General features: G+C 43.3%; 1 protein-coding gene across 2 annotated transcripts in view; it reads right to left on the bottom strand.

Annotated features, from left to right (window-relative positions):
• SNX30 (sorting nexin family member 30) overlaps positions 1-23,321 on the bottom strand; it is a 107,029-nt gene that overhangs the window by 34,839 nt on the left and 48,869 nt on the right. For both annotated transcript variants that reach the window (XM_082696946.1, XM_082696947.1), the window contains exons 3-4: positions 14,004-14,114; positions 2,841-2,999 (exon numbers count right to left, since the gene is read on the bottom strand). In XM_082696946.1, coding sequence (XP_082553072.1) covers positions 2,841-2,999; positions 14,004-14,114 — 270 coding nt within the window. The remainder of the gene's footprint in view (positions 1-2,840; positions 3,000-14,003; positions 14,115-23,321) is intronic.

Raw genomic sequence — 23,321 nt, 5'->3', positions numbered from 1 at the left:
TGAAAACAACACAGCACTTTATCCTGAACATCTTGGTCAGGGCACGCTCGGGAAATCTGCTGAGCTACATGATCCATTGTACCTAAATTTAAAATGTGCATCAGTCTGCCAGGTCAAATGAATGTCCTCCTGTCCTCCAACTCCAGGAGGAAGCTACGGCACCTTCACGTTGTTCGACATCACCTCCTTAATGGGGCCTTCAAAAGTGGTTCTACAGAAGATCGGGCGTCTGCTCCTTATATCCACCCTCAACACACACAGAACAGGAATTCCTGGTCCGAGCAGAGCACATCTACAGACAGATAAGAGAACGAGGCACAAGGCCATTGCTTTCTGGTCACCTTGTCTGGCTTAGGGATAGAGTTGAGAAGAGGGAATCACGCTTAACCCAGATGACTAGCAGCCCCCTCCCATCTGAGGGCCATAATCACAGGCTCTGGTCTCCACAAGTGTCTGAAGGGTAGACCACTCCTGATTTCACTTCCTCCTTCCTTAGGCACCCGAGGCTGACTTTTGATTCCACTCTTTCCTAGCTACACCTCGCTGACAAGCAAGGCCCCTGCCCATCAACCATTCCTTCTCCTGCCTGTATCTTCAACGTCTAATCCTTCAGTGGTGATACATACCCAGGGCTCACCCAGCTTCACAACAGCAGCAATTTCCTCAGGCTCCCCTCCTCCATTTCTCTTCTTCCTTTCAAAGTCAGGCTACCTGGCCTGAGAGAATGTTCTAAAGATTCCATCTCCCCTTCTAGCTTCATGTACCCTAGACAAGCAAACGTCCCTGTAGACACCTGGCTTTCACAAGACGGTAACGAAAGCCTTGCCATTACTGGCATTGCTTCCACAGTGTTGTCTGGAGCACGGCTAGATCCAAACGGGCTCACTGGACCGCAGAGGCTCTCAAGTAGAGGCTGACAAGAGAACCTCCCCGTTAACCAAGTCGATACTCTGAATGGAGTTACTTGGTATCCCTCTCTCACTGCTGCACACTTTCTGCCAAAGATGAAAACACTGATCTGAATGCAGGCGGTACTGAGCGTCCCCCCACCTCTCCCAGCATTACTGGCTTCTTCCAAAGACACTCCTGGTTTGTGATAACATCAGGTTATCGTGAGAAGGAGGAATGCTTCTGCCTTCACTGTGGCAGAATATGTCAAGGCCTCACCTAAGAACAGGACCATGTTACTCAAGGGGTGTTAGAAGATGGGGAGCCCGGGGAGGGGGAGATGGGGAGCTCCAGTGGAATCACAGAGCACAGGAGAGCACCACGTTTCAGTTTCACAAGATGAGAAAGTTCTGGAGATTAGTTGTGAATATACTGAATATTAGTTGTGAATATCTTAAAATGGTTAGAATGGTAAATTTTTTACGTATTTTACCACAATCTAAAGGAAAAAAGAAAAAGATGGGGTTATTTAGTACATTCAGTTGAGCAAATAATACTGAACTAGGCTAGGATTTGTTCTGTGTTAGAGCGAACACCCCAGCACTCACTCACAGGAAGTTGGACTGTGGTTAAGACACTGAAGGACATTTTTTTTTTTAATCATTTATATGGCCTACAGATAAATACCACACCACACACACACACACACTTTTCCTCTCTACCCACCACATAGATTCCTAATGACCTGGGGCCTACCAGGTCTACAGCCTGAACCATGCATGAGGCTCGCTGGAAAATCGGATGGATTTTACTCTGCGTTAAGAACTGTATCTGAGGATCTGCTCACCAGGAAATATTTTGAAACAGAACACGAGTTTGATGTTGTTGGGGGGCGGGAATGGGCCTCTAGGAAAAAAGAGATGAATGGGAAGGTCATTGGTGGGGCTTTAAAAAAATGTCAATGGTGGTTTAAAAAAAAATACTAAAGGACTTCGCCATGTGGTTTCCATTGTCTGGAGAACGATACCCTCCCTAAAATCTTTAACGTCAGCTGATAGTATCTGCAAATATTTCTCAATTTTGCCATTCTGAAAAAAGAAAACTGGGAGGTCCTCGAGCCTCAACACCCTTGCCAACACGGAACAGAGCACCCATGGCCCAAGGATAGGAATGTGATTCACGAAGGTAAACAGACGTGGCTACAAGGAGCTGGCATGAGAGTCTGGGCTTGAGATCCCATTTCTGCAGACACTTAGGGCAGAGCACCTCTGACTTCCTGTCTGTTCTGCCAAACCCGGAGTGCACAGAGAAGCCAGGGAATGACCAACGTGGGTGTGAACACACAGAACCTGGCAACTGTGTGGGACCCAAACGTTTCTCTGCAAATGCTTGGAAAATGCCCACCCAATAGGAACGTGGCCATGGGCAAGTAGCTGAGCTCGTCGCGGTGGGGCTGTCTAATACAGAGGGGAAGTGTGGCTTCCAAAGCCATACAGACCCAACCTCAAAGCCTAGTGATGCCCCTTGAACATGTACCGACTCCTTGAACTTCAGTTTCCTCATCTGTAAAATGAGGTTACGAGTCAGCTCTCACAGGGTTCCTGGAAGAACATCCTTACCAAACCACTCACTAGATGTTCTTTTGCTCTGTTCCTTCGGCCCACTGTTGGTCAGAGTGGTCTCAATGCGTCAAGAGTTTAAGGAAACACTTACCCCTCCTTCTGGTGAGTGGGAATACTCTGTCTTCCCCTGCTGCTACAAAGGGGTGCTTCTCCTGAATGCTACACATGGAAACCATGCTGATGCAAATGAACACCAAAACACAGAGCAATTCAGTGACACCCATTGTAGTGGGCCATTCATGAAGGTGGTCTGTGAGAGATCAAAGTAGCTTCCGAGAAAGCCCAAAGAATCCTAATTTGGGGGAAGAATATGAACAATTCTGTTCTTACCTTAGCAGTAAGGAAAACATTGAAGTGTTCATTGAAAGAAAGCACGGGATGGTCTGTAATTCTTTTTAGGAATTTATCCAAAGCTTTTCTTCTGGTCTCCACAAATTCTTCTGAAAAACGATCTACAACACCTTTCACCACAAACTTCTCAGGAAGCGGCTACAAAGATAGGAAGAAAAACATTGAGTACTTGATACGACAGTGGAAAGAAAAGCCACAGGCTAGCAAACAATTCTGTCCAAGAACAGACTCCCTATTCGGTTGGAATTTTACTTAGTCATCAGTATAAACCATCCTGAAACATATAGGTGGAGTAAATCACAGCTACCCTTCTCAGCTTTATAATAACCCAAGAAATAAAATGGTAGGGACCAGCCCCTGGTCAGAAAACAGTCAGTCAATGTGTATCCAGTAAATCCAATATTGCTCCCTTTGGCAGCACATATACTAAAGTTGGAACAAAACAGGGATTAGCATGACTCCCGCACAAGGACGAGTGTAAATCCTAAGGTCCAGCTATCTGTACATTGCTTAAGGCACACGTGGTATAATGAGAAAGTCAGGGCCAGAAAGACAGTCTAAGGAAAAAAGGCAGACAACATTAACCACACAAAAATGCATTTAAATAGATTCACATTCCAACCCCAGCTCAAGGGGTGAAAGAACTTGGTGTATGGAGGAAGAAGTATATTGGGCAAACCTACGTATCTAAAAAAATACCTTTTCCAAGCCAACCTTTTGTCTAGGTTTACACTCAAAAGTTCTTAAGAATGTAATTTCCTTTGCTCCCCTTACTCAAACAAATGTCTCCGGAATGTTGGCTTCAAGGCAATACTGCAGTCAATTTAAAACTACCTGGTTACTAAGGGATCTTTGAGCTTTGACCTATTTCCATAGTAGCTTCATTAAATGCTTGATTAAAAGGCCTTCCTCATTACTACCACCAGAGACAGAGAGAGAGATTATCTACTAGTGTGTAATTTGAACATGTTTGGTGATGAAATATTAAAAGAACATTTACATTAAAAATTGGGCAAACAATTGGTATATATTTTTCCAAAGATCTACAAATTGCCAACGAGCACCTGAAAAAATGTTCAACGTCATGAGTCATTAGGGAACTACAAACACAAACCACAGTGAGATACCAGTCCACACCCATGAGGGTGGTCAGAATAAGGGGGGAAGAAAGAAACAAAAGCAAAACAAAGAACAGAACAAGTATAAGTGAGGATGAAACAAGGTTTAAGGCCACAACCTCCTTCTGCCCCATATTCTGGTAAGAAAGAGGTCTGTTTCTTTAATTTTTTTTAAAGATTTTTATTCATTTATTTGAGAGAGAGAGAAAGAGAGAGAGAGCAGGGGCAGAGGGAGAGGGAGAAGCAGGCTCCCTGCTGATCTGGAAGCCCAACGTGGGGCTCGATCCCAGGACCCTGGGATCATGACCAGAGCCAAATGTAGACGTGTAACTGAATGAGCCACCCAGGGGGCCCTGGTTCATTTCCTTTAAATTATAAGCCTTCAAGCGCACACACATGCACACGAAAACAGACACAGGGACGTCACCAACCCGAAGAAGTGGAATCCTAAGGTATGCGGAGTGGAGAAATCAAGAAGTGATCCCAACCTAGAACCCGTTCAAAGATTTGGAGACTGGCTCTATCAACAGCCCTGGAATGAAGCACTTGGAAAAGCTCTGGAAAGTCAGGACGTTTTCCATCTCCAGAAGAGAGACCGTGGGTTCACTCTTTCTCCTTCTGACAAGCTGTCTTCGGTCAAGTTCTACAATCTCCTGGTAAATCAGTTTCTTCTTCGTTTGCAAAAAATAGGTAACAACAGTGCCAGCTTGTCAGGGTTGTCACGAGTATTAATTTAGCTACAAGACTGAACATGCTTCACATAATTCCTGCCACAGAGAAGCACCAACAAAAGTTCGGAGAGGGGTCTTTGCTGTTGGAGGGGCAGCAGCTTCAGGAACTACTAATCTTTGGGGATGGCCACGTCCAGTTCCATCTTGAGATGGTGGCAGGGCACAGAGAAGAAGCTACACTGACAGGTTTGTTGTTGTTGTTGTTGTTGTTTTTTAACCAGACCGGAGTTCCAGAGGGCATGGTGGAAAGGTATGGAAATGAAGAGAGGGGAGCAGAGTCAGGCATAAGATTACAGAGCCCCATGGAGACAACACGTCCAATTTAAGATGCCTGGCAGAGCTTACGTCTGGGGAGAATATTAGAAACGGGTCCTGGGTCAGATGCACAGGGCCATCCAGACCAGTGTTCTGGCCCAGTCAAAAGCACCAGGGAATCTGTCTTAATAGGGCATGGTTGTTCTTTAGGATGACTTCTTTGTTCTCAACAGTTCTCCCATTCCCTTAGGAATTCTTCTTAAACCCTCACTTAACCCCAACCTTTCACGCAAAGCACAGCACCATTTCTCCGACAGAGGAACCAGGTGTAAGGGCATCACATACACATTTCCTGACCATTTTGCTTCCTCCACAGAAACCCATCTCCTCTCCATTTCGCAGGTCCCTGTGGACAACAATCCCCACCCCCAACACACCACAAAGCTAACTCTTCTGTGTCTTTGCCCCATTAATTCACTCGCAAGCACGTGCTCTCATCAATTAATCATACCTTCTTTTCCCTGTATTTTCAACATTTCCTCCTCACCCGGCTCTGTTCCTGAGTCTACAAATACGTAGCTGGTTCTCTTTCTACCCAAAAATAATAAACTCAAATATCCCTTGACCTTACATCCTCTTCTCCACTCTTCTTTGGGGCTCACTCAACCTTCCTGAAAGAATCATTTGTCTTAACTTCTACTCCTTCCATCCATGTCTCAACCCCCAACCTGCCTCCGCCCCGGAACAAAGCTGTCTTTGGTTCTGCCTTCGGATGCTGCATTTCTCTGCCTTGTCCCTACCCACTGCAGACCACTCTTTTAAAGACGGCCGATGGCTTTCTAATGACCAAATCCAGTGGATGTTTTCCTGCTCTTCACTTCATGAGTCCTGGGGAGCACGCTCTGGTTTGCTTATGCTGAACAGGTCTTGGGAGGAAAGCATAATGAGCAAATAAGTGGTGAGGTGCACCTCATTTAACAGAACAGATAATCTGAAATAGTTATTCGTTCTTCAGGCTTAGTACATTGAACTTGAAGTTTAATGAATCAGAGAAGCTGGCTATTTAAAGGAACCCCGGGGTGAATCCTTCTACAAACAGAATTTCTTTCTAAGCATTATTATGCCCAAATGTACATGGCTTCGGAAATTTGTTTCTTCCTATTTCGAGCCTTAAAGGGGACACGCCTCCTCTCAGTGTCACCTTTATAATTACCTTCTGGTTTCTTAATGCATAGGAATCTGGGTTGCTGATGAAATCAGGGCCTCTCTGAACTGTGACTGAGCTGTTGCAAGTGAAGGGCTCAGCACAGCTCCAAGCACATGGCAGACGCCGCACGCGTGCCAGCTGTTTTTATGACCCTGTAAACACCGAGAACGGAAGGCAGAAAGGGAGTGGACCAAAGGGTAGAATCTCCATACATCTTTGAGGCCAAAATGTTTTTTTAAAAACCCTCTGGGATCCATACCTTTTCACACCCACTAGGATGGCTATAAAAGAGGGAAAAAAAAAAAAAAAGAAGAAGTACGTGGAGAAATTGGAAACATCTTCCATGGTTGGTGAGAATGTAAAATGGTGTGGTCTCTGTGGAAAACAGCTTGGTAGCTCCTTAAAAAATTAAGTGTACGGGGCACCTGGGTGGCTCAGTGGGTTGAGCCTCTGCCTTCGGCCCAGGTCATGATCTCAGGGTCCTGGGATCGAGCCCCATGTCGGGCTCTCTGCTCAGCAGGGAGCTTGCTTCCCTCTCTCTCTCTCTGCCTGCCTCTCCGCCTACTTGTGATCTTTCTCTCTCTCAAATAAATAAATTAATTAAATTAAATAAAAATTAGGTGTAAGATTAGCATAGGATCCAGAATTCCATTCCTTGGCATGCAGCCCAAATAACTGAAAGCAAGTGTTCAAACGAAGACTCGTACAATTAACAAGACTTGTACAACAAGACTCATACAATCAAGTGCATGATTTATAATAGTTGGGTGGGGGAAATGGGGAATGAGAAGTGACTGCTTCATGAGTATGGGATTCTTCTGTGGGGGATGAACATATTCTGGAATCACATAAGGGTGCTGACTGAAAAACATCGTGAATGCACTAAAAGCCACAGAGTTGTACACTTCTTAAAATGGTGAATTTTACATTATTCAAATTTTACCTCAATTAAAAAAAAACAAAGCTGTGGTGATGGAAGCCAAAGTCAGAGAGGAGAGATGACTCTGTGCTGCCAGCTTTGAAGATGGTGGAAGGGGCCATGAGCCAAGGAAAGTGGGAGCCTCTAGAAGCAGGAAAAGTCAAGGAACCAAGTCCCCCCGGAGCTTCTGTGAGGAATGCAGCACGGGGATATTAATCCACAGAGACCAATTCTGGACTCCTGACCTCCAGAATATAAGGCGATAAACTTCTGTCTGGACTCCTGGCCTCCAGAATATAAGGTGATGAAAATCACTTTTTAAAAAGAAAAAATCTTACCCAGTATGAGGGTGAGGGTGTGGATAAGGACAGAGATGAAAAAAGACTGGCCACTGGGGCTAAATGTTGGAATTGGGCGGTGAGTACGTGGCGGGGGGGGGGGGGCTCATTGCACTGAATCACTCTACTTCAGTATTTCTGACATTTTCCATTATGAAAAGATTTTTTTAAAAACTATACACGCATGTATATCTTGGAACCTACAAAAAAATCCCATTTGTGGGGCACCTGGGTGGCTCAGCTAAGTATCTGCCTTTGGCTCAGGTCATGATCCTGGAGTCCCAGGATGGAGCCCCACATCTGGCTCCCTGCTCAGTGGGGAGGCTGCACCTCTCTCTCCCTCTGCCCCATCCCACTTGTGTTCTCTCTCTCTCTCTCTCTCTCAAATAAATGAATAAAATCTTTAAAAAATATATTTTAAAAGAATCCTACTTGCAAAGCATATAATAACCTATTAAATATTTCAAGGTTTAACCTTACAAAATATTTACATTTTTATAGCACTTGATACTTTGGTCAAGCACTTTCATATGTATTATATTTCATAAGAGTTTAAAAGAAAATATCTTATAATCTGTGAAACAAAAGCATACTTCCTGTAGATTGTCATGGAAAGCTACTATTTTGGAGTGTGAAATCTGCACAAAGATTTCCATTGCTCAATCTTGAAATGATCCAACTTCCTCTTGTCAGCATTTAAACTGCTGCTTTAACAAATATCAATTTGCAATTAATTGCAAATTCCAGTTAAACAAATATTCAGCAACATACCCACTACATGACAGAAAACTATTTTTCCTATCCTTATCAAACAAACAGAGAATATGGCTCCTAAGAAAAAATAACAAATAAATAAAAGAGCATTACACTTAAAAACCTCCTCTCCATAAAAACCACCATCAAGCCCAGTTTAATTTGAAGTACTTCAAAGTTCAATCAGTGTTCAACTACTTATTAACTTACCTACTGGTAAGCTAAAAGCATGTATATGCTTTTTTTTTTTTTTATCAGTACAAAAAAAGGAGGAACCAACTAGAAAATGAAGTTAGAGTTTTAACTGATTATTTCATATTAAGACAAACAGCTGTTGCATTACAAATTTCTTATTAATTCCTATGAGCTTACCACTACCCAAAACAAACTGGGTAGATAGGAAATGCATCCTTCCAACAAAGCTTCCTTCATAAAACCTGAAGCAAACAGTAAATTCCCAAGTGCAATTAAACACCGAAGAGTTTAATAAATGTATTTGCTTCATCTCCAAAATCTACATGTGCCCATCAAATCACAAAGCATATCTATTGTTGTAATGAGGTGTGCCCCAGTAAAAGAAGTAATGTTAAAACCAACCTCTGGGTTCATAATGAAGAGTTGGCTCCAAATATTTGAGGATGAAGTGATATGAGCATTTCTGCTTTTCAAATTACAGAGCGATGAAGCAATGTAAAAAGAAAAAATACATATATGCCACAGCACCAGAAAAGATCAAACAGGTCAGAATCTGTTAAAGGTGCAAGGCAGAAAAGACTGAACTGAGAGAATAGTCAAGCCATACTGACCATCTTGTGATTCTGTTCAGGCGAGGGAAAGGGTGGTCTAGGAAGTCAGGGGCTGGGTTTCCCCAGGACAACCCCAGAAGCTTCCCAAGTTCGGAGCCACAGGGGCTGGAAACAGGCCTCAGGATGGCCCATCGGGAGAGGAAAATGAAAGAATGTGGGTTCTTTCCCAGAACCACAGTCTGGCTGACTGTTCACTTAGGACTTCACATGGTTCCACTGAAGCCCAAGTAAGAGGGGCGCTTCATTCCACACTCCTAACACAGCAGCAGAATCTGAAAGCTCAGGAATCCTCACATATTTTTAACCACAGCTGACTTGAGTTGGCAAAAGCCTGATGACGGCTATTAAAGAGGGCACAGATTGCATGGAGCACTGGGTGTTATAATGCAAACAATGAATCACGGAACACAACATCAAAAACTAATGATACACTGTGTGGTGACTAACATAACATAAACAAACACAATGAAATAGGAATCCATTCTCCCAAATGTTCCAACTAATTCAAAAGACTCTAAAGTTCATCTTGAAAAATAGAACATGTGCCGATAGCCAGAAAAGCTCTGGAAACAGAGTATATTGGCAGGCGGAGATGGAGATGGGGACCTTACAACCGGATGTTGAAATGTTCTGTGAAGTTACAGTCATTCAAATCATGTAGGAAGGGCACCAGATTAGAAAGACGGATGAACCAAAGGTTCAGAGGCAGTTCAGGAATACACAAGTCTAACACATGATTCGGTCTGATGCCCAAACGATGGTAAAGATGATTGATCACTCATAAGTGGTTCTGCGACAACTTACCACCTGAAAAAATTATGGTCCTCCCATCTCACATCAGAACAAATGCTAGATTTAAATATAAAAAATACAGGTCAACTTCCTTTGCAGATATGGAGTTTTTACAAAGCAAAACAAACAAGACAAAATAAAACAAGAGAAATAAGAGGTAAATCATAAAAGAAACACCAATGTCCAATAAGCTCAGGGGAAGACATTCGGCCTCCCTGGTTAAAGAAAGGAAAGCTTATTGTACAAAAATGAAGTCAAAATGGATGAAAGGCTGAAATGTGTGGGCTGAAACTGTATAAAAATTTTAGAAGAGGGGCACCTGGCTGGTTCAGTTGGTGGAACAAGCAACTCTTGATCTCAGGGTCATGAATTCAAGCCCCATGTTGGGTGTAGAGATTACTTGAAAACAAAATGCTAAAAAAAAAAAAATTTAGGGGACGCTTGGGTGGCGCAGTGGGTTAAAGCCTCTGCCTTCGGCTCAGGTGATGATCCCAGGGTCCTGGGATCGAGCCCCACATTGGGCTCTCTGCTCAGCGGGGAACCTGCTTCCCCCTCTCACTCTGCCTGCCTCTCTGCCTACTTGTGATCTGTCTCTCTGTCAAATAAATAAATAAAATCTTTTAAAAAAAAATTTAGAAGAAAGCACAGGTGTAAATCTTCATGACTTCGAACTAGGTAATGATTTATGAGATAGGACACCTTTAAGCACAAGCAGAGAAAGAAACAAAAGATAAACTGGAATTCATCAAAACTAAAAATCTTTGTACTTCCGAGAGATACCATCAAGAAAGTAATGAGACGGGACGCTTGGTGGCTCAGTTGGTTGAGCAGCTGCTCAGGTCATGATCCCAGTGTCCTGGGATTGAGTCCCACATCGGGCTCCTTGCTCGGCAGGGAGTCTGCTTCTCCCTCTGCCTCTGCCTACCATTCTGTCTGCCTGTGCTCGCTCTCTCCCCCCCCCCTCTCTCTGATAAATAAATAAAATCTTAAAAAAAAAAATAAAGTAATGAGACAACTCATTAACTGGGAGGAAATTTTTTGCAAGTCGTATCTCTAGTAAGGGATTTACATTTAAATTATATAAAGATCTAATAACAAAAATACAACCCAGCGTAAAGGATCTGAAGAGATAGTTCTCCAAGGAAGATGACAGATGGCCAACAAGCATGTAAAAAAATGCTCATCATTATTAGCTGTCAGGGGAATGCAAATCGAAACCACAGTGAGATACTACTTCACACCCACTGGGATGGTTATAATCAAAGATGTAGATAATCACAGTGTTGATAAAGACATGAAGAAACTGGAACCCTCATACCCTGTCAGTGGGAAGGTAAAATGATGTGGCCACTTTGGAAAATAGCCTGGCAGTTTCTCACAAGGTTAAATAAACAGGTACATACAATCTGTCAATGATACTACTGGGTGTACATGCTCAAGAAAAAATGAGAACATAGGACCATGCAAAGATTTGCAGGTAGTTGTTCATAGTCACATTACTCCTAACAGCCAGTAGGTGAAAACAATTCAAACGTCCATTAAATGCGAGCAGATAGACCAAAAAAGGGTATATCCATACAACGTGATATTATCTAACAAGAAAAAGGAACGGAAGTACTGACACGTGCCACAACACGAATTAATCTTGACACACTGTGCCAAGTGAAAAAAAACCCAATCACAAAAGACTATATAGTGTAGGACTCTACTTTATATGAAATGTCCAGAATAGGAAAATTTATAGAGATGGAAAGATCAGTGGTTGCCAGGTTCTGAAAAAGATAGAAAGTTTGGAAATGACAAGCAAAGAGTGGGAGGTTACTTCTAGAGGTGAGAAAAGGTTCTAAAATTGATTGTGCTGATGGCTGCACAACTCTCTATACTAAATATATTAAATACTTACATAAACATATATATTATATACTTATATACTAAATATATATATATACTGGTATAGTATATACTAATATACTAAATACTGACACTAAAGATAGGAAAAGTGCTTGACTTGTGTATTTTAAATGGACAAACTGTGCGGTGAATGAATTATATCTTAATAAAGCTGTTTTTTTAATAAAGAAATGAAAATGTAAACAATAATTATGTTGCATGTCTACTAGGTCTCCACCTGAAAATAAACTTTCCATACAGGGGTCCCTTGTCCATCTCATGACCCCTGAGCTCCCCAAGAGTACACACCAGGCCTAGTATGAAGACTAACACAGAGTCAATGCTTACTGACAGATAGATACTTTCTAGCCCAGTTGCATTAGAATAATTTCTAAAGGAGAAAAAAAGTTTTTTCCACTTTCACTTTCATACTGAGTTAGAGATGCTCTCCTAATGTTAAATCTCTCTCCACCCCAGACACGTACCAATAATTTATTAGATAAGTTTATGTCTCCACTTGCTTCTAGAATACATTCCTACTCACTGCTTCCATCCTGACCGTAGGAAACCATACTTAAAGCTATTCTGGATCACTCCGCGACATTCCGAAGCCTTCCATCCTCTTTCAGAGCTGGTTTCGGTGTCCATGCGCAAGTACAACCAGCAGGTGTCGCTGTCGAACCAAACTTCAAACACACTAGCTGCCAGCAGGTGGAGCGTAATCCCCCCTTGTGCACAGTGCCGGCTAGTAAGTGTAAACAACAACTTCCTTCCACACAGTACAGCACGGAACAGGAGTGAAGAGTGACTGTACAGTGGAGAAACCCAAAAAGCATTACATCAAATAAGGTGATCCAGGTTAACATCAACAGTGATAAAGACTGTTGACAGCATGAACCTTTCCTTATGATGTGATGAGAACGGCACTTTTCCTCCCAAAACACACGACTCCAGTTTAATCATGAGAAAAACATCAGACAAATCTCAACTGAGAGACAGTCTACAAAATGCCTGACGAGTCCTCCTCGAAACTGCCCGTCACCGAAAACGAGGAAAGGCTGAGAAACTATCACGACCAATAAGGAGACGTGCAAGGTGACACCGTAGATGGGACCCTTGAACAGGAACAGAACATTAGGCAAAACGGAGGAAATCTGGATAAAGGACTTGTAGTCAACAGTAAGGAGTCACTGCCGGTTCGTCAACTGTGACAAATGTGCCACACTAACGTAAAATGTCAAGCAAAACCAGGTGCAGGGTATACGAGAATTCACTGCGCTACCTTCGCAGTAATTCTGGAAATCTGAAACTGTTCTCAAATAAAAAGCCTATTTAAAAAAAAAAATTCACTAGCTGCCAATGTCGCCAAATTGCGATTCCATTTTAAGAAACCATTCCAACTGTTTCAAGATGAGTTTCTTCCCTCCGGGAAAGAATGCCATCATAGGCAAACCCCGTCATTTCTACCACGGTATATTCACCCTCTTCCAACCGTGGGAGAGAAGCACTGGGAGACACATTCGTAACACAAAGACTGGCAAGTGCTAAGAAGTTATTCAGCCAAGGTTTTTACTGAAAGACAGAGCCCCTCTGAAGAGTTTTATGGCCTAAACTGCACCAATGCCCCCAAAACCCAAAGAAACATCTGGGGTATAAAATGGTTATTATTTCTACTGGGGGAAAAAAAAGTCTGAAAAGCATTCAATATGTATGTTGGTTTAAGTAGTCTTTTACATTTTATTTGCTCTAGTTCTGTTTTTTGGTTGTTGTTGTTGTTGTTGTTTTTAATAATGTGTAGATAGGAGCAATAGAAAAATATTACGCTGCTTCAATAAATGGAGTTAGATGGCTTTTGGTTTTTTAAGTGAAAAACTGGGGTTGGGTGGGTTGTGTGCTAGGTTCCTGCTCCCTGAATCAGCCATGTCTAAAGAAAGCCCCGCAAGCTGTAATCTGAGGCATCACTGTTCACCTGGTGGCAGCCACCCAACCCTCAAGAACTGCGTCTAGAAGGGTGAAACAGTCTTTAAGGAGGCAGCAAATAAGAATTAGGACTCTCCCGACCTCAAAAAAAAACTGTCACAATGAAAGTGAAAACCTACCCCACACCGCTCAAGAAACCAGCATGATCAGAGCAAACCAGAAACCAAAACCCCAAGGGTGAGACAGGTTAGACAGCATCCATGAGAATGTTTCACGTGCGTTTGGTGGGAAAATGCGATATATAGTGTCAGGCAGAGTCTGCCCCTCATGGAAGGGGCGAGAGCTGAGCGAACATCCTCGGGACAGACGACGCAGGTAAACAGAGGAACAAGCTCTCATGACTTAGTACCTACGGGAATGAGATGAGTAGGCTGGGACTCCTCCAGTTTGTTCCTCAGCCAGTCAAAATCCTGGTACCTTCGACGGACAGAATACTCTGGCAGGTCAAACTCTACCCGCGTACTCTGCAAATAAGAAGAATGGAACAAAATAAGCATAAGGGAATAGTAGCATCTCTTGGCAGAAAGGAAGGAAAAAAGCTGTCTTTGAGTAACCAAACTGGGCAAGAACACACCTTCCTTCCACCAAAACAGCAGCCAAAAGACATCAATTACCAACATAAAATGATGAGTCCAAGCCCCCAGGGCCCAGCTCAGAAGTCAAGGATGTAGAATGGAAATGTTGAGGGTTTCGTTTTTTTGGTGGGTTTTTTTTTTTTGTTTTTTTCTACCCTTAGGAAATGGAATTCAACTATCCCTCAGAATGTGTTTAGAAACATTTGATTCATTTCCTCCAGGCTTAACTTTGAGGATTTCTTTTAGCAGAAAAATTCCACTGAGGATATTGCTACTGAATCCCAATCCAGGTATCTTTTAAAAGAAATTAAGTGTCCACCTTCTGCTACATATGCTGCCAAGTTTTACCAATAGGCAGAGGGGAGACAAAAAGAGCTAAGAGAGCACCTGCTCGTTTAGGAGTCAAATTGGATGAACACAGAAAAGGATTTGCCTCATTGGCCATATTCTGGCAGAACCGTAACCTTGGAAGTACACTGTATTTCAGGGGACAAGGAAAAAAAAATCTAGAAGGAAATAATGCCAAAATGTTACTGTACTACAGGAAAATATTACACTCTTCCCTTTTCTTTTTCCCCCATCTCTCATGCATTTAATATTTTACATCAATCATCTGTTTTCTTGAATTACAGTTTTCTGAAATGTGATTGTAGCACTTTGATAATGAAAACCAATGTTAAATCAAATGAAATTAATTTATGCCAAGACAAGATTTTTACATATTAATTTGCCCAAACTAAAAGTATGTTTCAGCTAAATCGTTTTTTCCTGTAAGGGTAGAGACTGCATGACAGTCATAGCTCTTGGAAATGGAAGGTCAAAATAACAATGGTTCAAGCTACATTTTATGAATTTATTCTTTCAGGCCAAAAGTCCATTTTAATCCATGACACCAAGAAAATCTTAAAAACATATGAACAAGAGTCATTCATCAAGGAAAAGCTGTGAGCAGCTTCGGCACTGAAAATTACGATTTTCTCTCCCCAAAACCTGAGCTCACAGAGTCCAAGCAAAATTTGGAAGTTAAAGAACTCGGTCTTGGACTCAACCTCAGTTAACTCTTCCTGCATCTCTTTTCCTTTATAGCCAGGTACAACCTTCCCCTATGATAGAGGGCATGAGTGGGAAGAAGTGAGGAAATTCATTCAACCTAAGTATTTGTGATTTATGAGAAGAACCTCCCACCAAAGGAATTAGCATTACAGAACTGGGGGTGGGGGGTTGGAGAAAGAATGTTTCAATTCAAAAAACAAATCATGGCAGATGAATTTTCATGCATGAGGGAGATATAAATTTGAAGGGAACTCCTCCCAGGGCTGGGTGAGGAGAAGCCCATGCAGGATCAGTCCCAGCACCTACCAGATTCCTGAGACACTAAGCCTCCTAGAGCCTAGGTTTTCTCAGCAGCAAGAAGGCTGGAAGGGACATTCTTCAAAACCACACAGAGCCTGAGGACCTGCCAGTGATGACGTGCCCACGAAAGGTCAACTTTAATGTGAGACAAATGCATTCATTTTCACTGTAAATGCCCTGACCAAGGGCTCCCCTGCCTTCTTCATGTTACGTGGTATCAGCTGATCACTTCTCTTTATTATGCTTTTGCAGATCCACTTCGTAAATTATAGTTCATGTAACATTTCTAACGTGAAATCGGTATGTGTAACTACGTAGAGCGGGAGGATTAAATACAAGGTTTGTTTCTGCTATAAGCCACTTATTTTGGGGGAACTGGCTTTTCCTCCCCACTTTGACTTATTCAGGCCAGACATACTTATTTTAAAACTTCAGGAAAGGGGCGCCTGGGCGGCTCAGTCGGTTAAGAATGTGACTCTTGGGGCACCTGGGTGGCTCAGTGGGTTAAGCTGCTGCCTTCGGCTCAGGTCATGATCTCAGGGTCGTGGGATCGAGTCCCGCATGGGGCTCTCTGCTCAGCAGGGAGCCTGCTTCCTCCTCTCTCTCTCTCTGCCTGCCTCTCCGACTACTTGTGATTTCTCTCTGTCAAATAAATAAATAAAATCTTTAAAAAAAAAAAAAAAAAAGAATGTGACTCTTGGTTTCACCAAAGGTCATGATCTCAGGGTCCGGATCTCCGGGTCGTGGGATCTAGCCCTGCATGGGGCTCCAAGCTTGGTGCAGTCGGCTCCAGTCTCGTCTCCCTCTCCTTCTCCCTCTGCCCCGCCCACCCCGACTGGTGCATGTGCTCTCCTTTCTCTCCAATAAATAAATAAGTAAAATCTTAAAAAAAAAAAATTTCAGGAATAATAAAGGAATAAAAAATACAGATGAGTCATAATCACTCTAAATTGAGAAAAAACACTATGAATACTATGTTTACACCTTTCCGTATTTTTTTCTATGTATATCCATTCCTTTGCTCATATTTTCTAAGTCTCTAACAGCTCTTAAATATCTTTCTGTCAGTAATTCATATCTACATGATCATTTTTAACACATATATAGTATTCCACCGGGTGGATAAACAACAAAACCAAATCCTCACTTAAGTTGTTGTCCATCTTTCAACCAATAAACAATGCTGTGCAAACATCATTGGGCATCTGTTTAATAAAAATCAAACTCCTAAAGATGGAATTACTGGATAAAAGATAAAAGTGTGTGTGTGTGTTTTACAAAATTCCCAATCTTTATAATTTATTAATGGCTTTCATTTCTTCTTTTTGAGAGAGAGAGCACACACACACACACATGGGTGGGGGGTGGTGGTGGCAAGAGGGAGAGAGAGAGTGAGAGATGAGAAAGAGAATCTCAAGCAGGCTCCATGCCTAGCACAGACCCCAAAAGGTCTGAGCTCCATCCCACAACCCAAACCAAAATCAGGAGTCAGATGTCAGATGTCTAACTGACTGAGCCACCCAGGTGCTCAAGGATACATGTATTTTGTTAACAACCTGTTTCCAGAAATATATCAACTTATATTCTTATCACATATTCTCATCACCAGTGATTATCTTTGACGGACTTGTAACTGAAAAATAATATGTCATCTCTGTTTTGTTTCTACAGGGATTGAACATCCTTTAAAATATTTGTTAGCTATAGATTTTTCTTCTTTTGTGATGGGTCTCTTTTTTAAATTGTCTTTTCATGGTCTTTAAAAGTCTTTTTCATTTGTGAAGGTTCTTTATAGCCATTTATATATCATAATTACCAAAGAGTTTTCCAGGTATATAATTTTTTAATTCAGCCATTCTCCGCCCCCCACCCCGCCTTTTTTTTTTTTTTTTTTTTTTTGGTGTCATGGATAAGAATGCTGTCCCCCTTGCAAGCTTTTAAAAATATTCACCTGTGTTCTCTCCTTTATTTATCATTTATTTGCTTATATCTTTAATTACTGCTCTTCTACGTCTAGGGATCTGCCATTAGAAAATACTTTTTAAACTGTGGCAAAGATATCTGTATAATGATGTTCGCTGCAGTGCTATTTAAAATAGCAAAGGAATCAAAGCAATCTAAATCTTCAACAATAAAAACAGGTAACTTGTGATATATTTATTCCATGGTTATCTTGTCATAAGACATCTTTTTTTTTTTTTAAGATTTTTCCTTATTTGACACAGAGAGAGAGAGAGCAAGTGTGCACAAGCAGGTAGAGAGAGAAAGGAGGAGGAGACTACCCGCCCAGCAAGAAACTGGACTCAGGGCCCCATCCCAGGACCCTGGGATCATGACCTGAGCTAAAGGCTGATGCTTAACTGACTGAGACACCCAGGAGCCCCATAAGGCATCTTTATAACAAATATGCTTTGATATACTTTTAAGAGAAAACAGCAAGACTTGAAATTAATGACACATATAATTCCATTAATGTTAAAAATGTGGATATAAAAGGTTAAGAAAAATCTAGAACTCATAATGACAACTGTTCTCTTTACACTTATCCTTATTTTCAAATTTTCTACCATTCTCACAAAATACTTTCATAGTTACACAAAAAATTGTTTATTTTTAAAAGCTCCTTTACAGACACAATGGATTAAATAAAAATTTGTTTGGAAAGCAATATGAAAAAAAAAATCATGAACCATGAAGGATGCTCATACTCTTCGGCCCAACATTGGTTTCGTTTACTTTTACCACAATTTGTTCTAGAAGAGATACTGAGACACATGAAATAAGATTAAATGACATAAATTAGAAGTAGGTGAGAAAGATCAAGAAAAAACAAGGACAGAGAGAAAAAGCAGAGCCAGGAATGAGGCTAGCAAAAGACACTCACCATAGAATTTTGCACACTTGCTAAAACTGGGCCACAGACATTACCGTGAATTTCTAGAGAGAAACCCAGTAAGTTACAAGACTCACAGTACTCATAAAATATGCAGGCCAATAAAACTCCAACTATGGGGACGCCTGGGTGGTTCAGTGGGTTAAGCCGCTGCCTTCGGCTCAGGTCATGATCTCAGGGTCCTGGGATCGAGTTCCACATTGAGCTCTCTGCTCAGCGGGGAGCCTGTTTCCCTCTCTCTCTCTCTGCCTGCCTCTCTGTCTACTTGTGATCTCTCTCTGTCAAATAAATAAATAAAATATTTAAAAAAAAAAAAAAACTCCAACTATGAGTCTGTAGTAAATTTTTCCTCTGTGAAATTCAGGGTCTAACTGAGTAAGGATAATAAAGCAAAGCTCTATTTTCTATTAACAATAAAAAGAGAAAAGTGCACACCCACAATTCCATAATCAGAGATAATCACTACACTGTTTTGTCCTGGGTCCTTCCACACCATGATCCATAATCCAGAATGCCCCACAAGATCACAAGGTCATGAGTACACACGAAGTCAGATCTACAAACTGGTAACTGAGCACAAGAGCCGTAACGAAGAATATCCATTTTTACCATTGTTCCATATGAGTATCTCCTCTGGGTAAATTCAACACTTCAGAAGACCTAGCACAGAGCCACAGTGCAATCAATCAGCCAGCAGAGCACCTGTCAGTTGGGTTGCACCCTAATTCCCCAGAAGCTGATGTGCCTAACTACTGTGGCCTGGAGCCCTTCCAAGGAATTTCCATTCAATCTAAAATTTACGACCGGTCCACTCTAGAGAGATTTGGTCTTCATCAGAAGTGCCAACTGAATCCTATGAGTCGGAGTGACCACCCCTTTCTCTGCAAAGGGACCTCCTTTTCCCTTGTCAAATCTTAGCCAGCTATTCTCATTCTGCTTCAGAACACTGCTACCCTACGAGAACACCTGAGAATAATGACCAGGGAGGCTTCTGGTCTCTCCTCATGCCCTTGTGGGCTTCCTTTCTCGGAGCTTTACACCAAGCCTTCCAGAACACCCATTCTGTAATTAGTAAATTCCTGTAGTTCTTCGGATTCTGAAAGCTTCCTCTCCCCTGGAGTCTCGAGCCTCTCCGCTGTCCCGGCAGGTAGAAAGCTGCTCCTTTTCTCATGTCTCACCAACTCCGCCCTGCCCTCCAAGACCAAGAGTCCCTGTTGGTACCCGGCTGGCTCACTCTGCCCTGCCGCTCACCTCCACGCCTCCACGGCCCCATGAAAACCCTTCTGAGACTCATGCCATCAAGACACCTCTATCTCTGTCCCTCACACACCCGTCATCTACTGACACCCCACCACTTTCCTGAGTCCCAGAGGATTCCGGTGCCAAAGGGGCTTCCTCTCCAAAGCCCCTCCATAGCCCGGGTGCCCTCGAGATCTATGTGTTCACACCCACAACACCCACCTCCGAGCCATCACTCCCACTGCCTCCCCTCAGATGGTCATCAGCAGAGAGCCAGACCTCCCTCTCTCCAACCAGCACCTCCTGTGTCTCAGACTCTCCCGCTTCCCAAGACCCCTGGTTTTTCAGCCTCTTGGGACCTACAGTTCCTTGGCACTCTGTCCAGTCCTGTCTTTACTTCCTTCCTTATTCAGCATCAATTCCATAACCCATCACTTCCACCTCGCGTTTGCCAACATCCTAAACGTCCCCTCCCCTGCCGTCCACACAACTGCCTGCTTTACCAGCCCCGGGTGTGTGAGCACACTCCTGAAGGAAAAACAAAACAGGCAAACACACTGACTGACACACCAGAATCACCCACTGGACCTTCCACAGCACCAGGCATCAACTCTCTCCGTCCTTTTCCGCACCGGTTACTGCAGAGCCTGCAGAAGTTTTGAAAACCTCCCAGCTTTGCTTCGAAACCTCCTGTTCGCTCTGAGCGGAAGACCTCATCATCGATTCCTAGAGAAAACTGCATCGAGAAGCGCAGAACCCTCAACTTCCTGCTACAGAGAACAAAACAGAGCAAAACAAAACTTCCCCTCTTCCTCTAGAAACAATGGAAGAAGTACACCTCCCCCTTCGTGGGCTCCTGCTCCCTCCCTGGCCCAGGCTGCTCCTTCCCCAGCTCAGCAGCTTCCATCCTCCTCTCCAACCCCACCTCAATGTCTCCCTCTCTAGCAACACAGGCCTCTGGGCATTCGCACAAGTCCCGTCCATCCTTAAAACCAAACAAAATTGCCCCTCAACAACCCAAATCCACACTTTCTCTAGCTCCTGTTCTCACTTCACTACCAAGCCATCAACACTCGTGCCTTGTCTTTCTGCCACAGCACACTGGCTTCTGCCCACCTCTCCAGGGAGTGTGCCCGCCAGCCACCCATAACCCTCTTGTCATCAAATCTAAACGTTCGCTTTGTAACCCTTATGTACCCTTGACCTCTGAGTGGTCTTTTGCCTCTGTGGACCACGGAGGCAATCTAAAAAGAGGAGATAGTTGGAGCGTTAAGACTTGGGATCACTAGGAGATGGGGTGGGAGACAGGAAGGAGGACGGCTCCTAAAGGCTGGGTAGGAGACCGAGCGCCGTGCTGGGGCAAGCGGGGCAGAGCCATCCCGCTCCTAAAGGCTGGGTAGGAGACCGAGCGCCATGCTGGGGCAAGCGGGGCAGTCCCGCTCTTGAAAATCATGCCTTGTTGGAAGTACAGCACAGACAGATCTGGACTCAAGTCCTAGGTCTGCCACGTATCAGCAGCATATCCTGGAGTAACTTTCTCAGTTTCCTCATCTGCAAAGGAAAAGTGCCACCAGTACCCGCCTCACTGATTATGAGGACTAACTGACAATATGTTTAAAGCACTCAGCACAAAATAAACTGATGGCTCATGCACAGAGCAGAACGCTGTTGTGGTCTGAGAAGACAACAGCACAGCTGGACTCCGTGCTCAGTGGGGGGTCTGCTTGAGGTCCTCTCTCTCCCTCGGCCCCTCCCACCCCCCCCCACTCTCTCTCAAGTAAATAAATCTTAAGAAAGATAGATAGATAGATAGATAGATAGAAGGAAAGAGAGAAAGAAAGAAAGAAAGAAAGAAAGAAAGACAGACAGACATAATAGTGTGCTTGCTGGCATTTACTAGCCCAGAAAGACGCCCAACACATGAAGGGAATGGGCAGCATACAAAATACTCATTTCTGTAAATGGACAGAGACAAACAGTTCAGAAATTTATAGATGATTATTTCTGGCTGGTGAGCTTATAGGTATTCTTTTATTGTTTCAGCTTCCTTGAGTTTTCTAGTTTCTCTGCAATAAGCACATATTACTTATATAAAGAAAAAAGTTTCTATGACCAAAAAGTACAAGCAGATGGTAAGTGGTCAGTAATTAGTTATTATGATGAAGGCACTTTCTAGGAGCCTGCAGAGAAAGGAGCCAGGATCCACATGCATTGAGAAGGCCAGGCTGGTTCCCCACCACTGCAGAGGAAAGGAACCCATGACTTAGATTTGGGTGGAGAATGCGTTAAGCTCATTTTAGTTCAGGGAAAAGCAGCTCTGTACTTTGTCCAGCCTTGGTCATCAGAAATTTGAATTAGGACAGGAGAATCAGAGCTCAAAGTAATCAACTATTTGTACAACCTCGTCCTGTGACCATGACCTTCGCTAGAGAACCACAGCAGAAGCAGAAACCCGGGGGAAGATTGGTGTGTGAGACCCTGTGTTCCTCTCATCCCCACACCCCACAGGCTATGTTGCGACATGGGGCATAGCTATGCTTTAATGCAGTGTTTACAAAGAAGATTCCAAATGCACCACCAAGGGTTTAAACCTGGTGATGCTACCTGCAACGGGAAAAGAAAGGGACTCTGGTTTGAGATAGAATTGACAGTAAGAAGTAAAACTTAATTCTGCAAAAAGTTCACCAAGAGGTGGTGGCATCATAGCCGAAGGAAAAGTGGAACTGGAAGTTGGAAGAGTTCTGACTTACAGGATATCGACCCCAGGGAAAAGGGACAGAAACAAGAACACCAAGGGAAAAGAGTGAGGAAAGAAGGAAAGAGAGGCAGCACAGGAGAGCGCACGAGTCAGTCGGCCTGTGAATGGAGAACTGAGGTCCTCTAGATTAGCCTTGTGGGAGGTGGGGGAGGTTGGCTACAGGGCAGTGGAGTCAGGCAGGGGGCAACATGTGTAGGAGAGCTAGTGCTGCTGTGCCAGGGACGCAGTGACCTTGTCCTTTAGCAGTTTAGAGCGTAAGTTCAAGAAAAACAGGTTTTCCATTTCGCTGACTACAGGGTAAAAAATAAGTTGACCCTGGGGGCTGGGGTGATGGGGGAGGAGTGGAAATAGTTCATGGGAATACATACATCAACCTAGAACCTCTGAAGATTTAACATACCTCTAAGCACCTAGCCGAATCCCTGGGAAACAGCAGGCACCCAGCGGCCCGGGGGACGGGGGAAGACTGCGTGCACGCATGTGCGTGTGCACACATACAGAGACAAGTTTTCAAATGTGAACCAGGTGCAGAAAGGACAGAGCAGGAATATCAAAGAAATATCTGAGAAAGGCTTATTTGTCCACAGAGAAAAGATATTGTGTATGGGACGCCTGGGTGGCTCAGTAAATTAAGCTGTCATGTAAGATGAAAGCCATCATGCCTTAGCTCAGGTCATGATTCCAGGATCCTGGGATCGTGTCCTGCATTGGGTTCCTGGCTCACCAGGAAGCCTGCCTCTGCCTGCTGCTCCCCCAGCTTGTGCTCTCTCTCTCTCTGACAAATAACTAAATAAAATCTTTTTTTAAAAATCTTTAAAATCTTTAAAAAAGGGGCACCTGGGTGGCTCAGTGG

Source organism: Mustela nivalis, assembly GCF_964662115.1.
Source record: "Mustela nivalis genome assembly, chromosome: 13".
NCBI classification, from domain to species: Eukaryota; Metazoa; Chordata; class Mammalia; order Carnivora; family Mustelidae; genus Mustela; species Mustela nivalis.
Note: the sequence above shows the minus strand (reverse complement) of the source record. Positions and strands in the feature narration are given on the sequence as shown.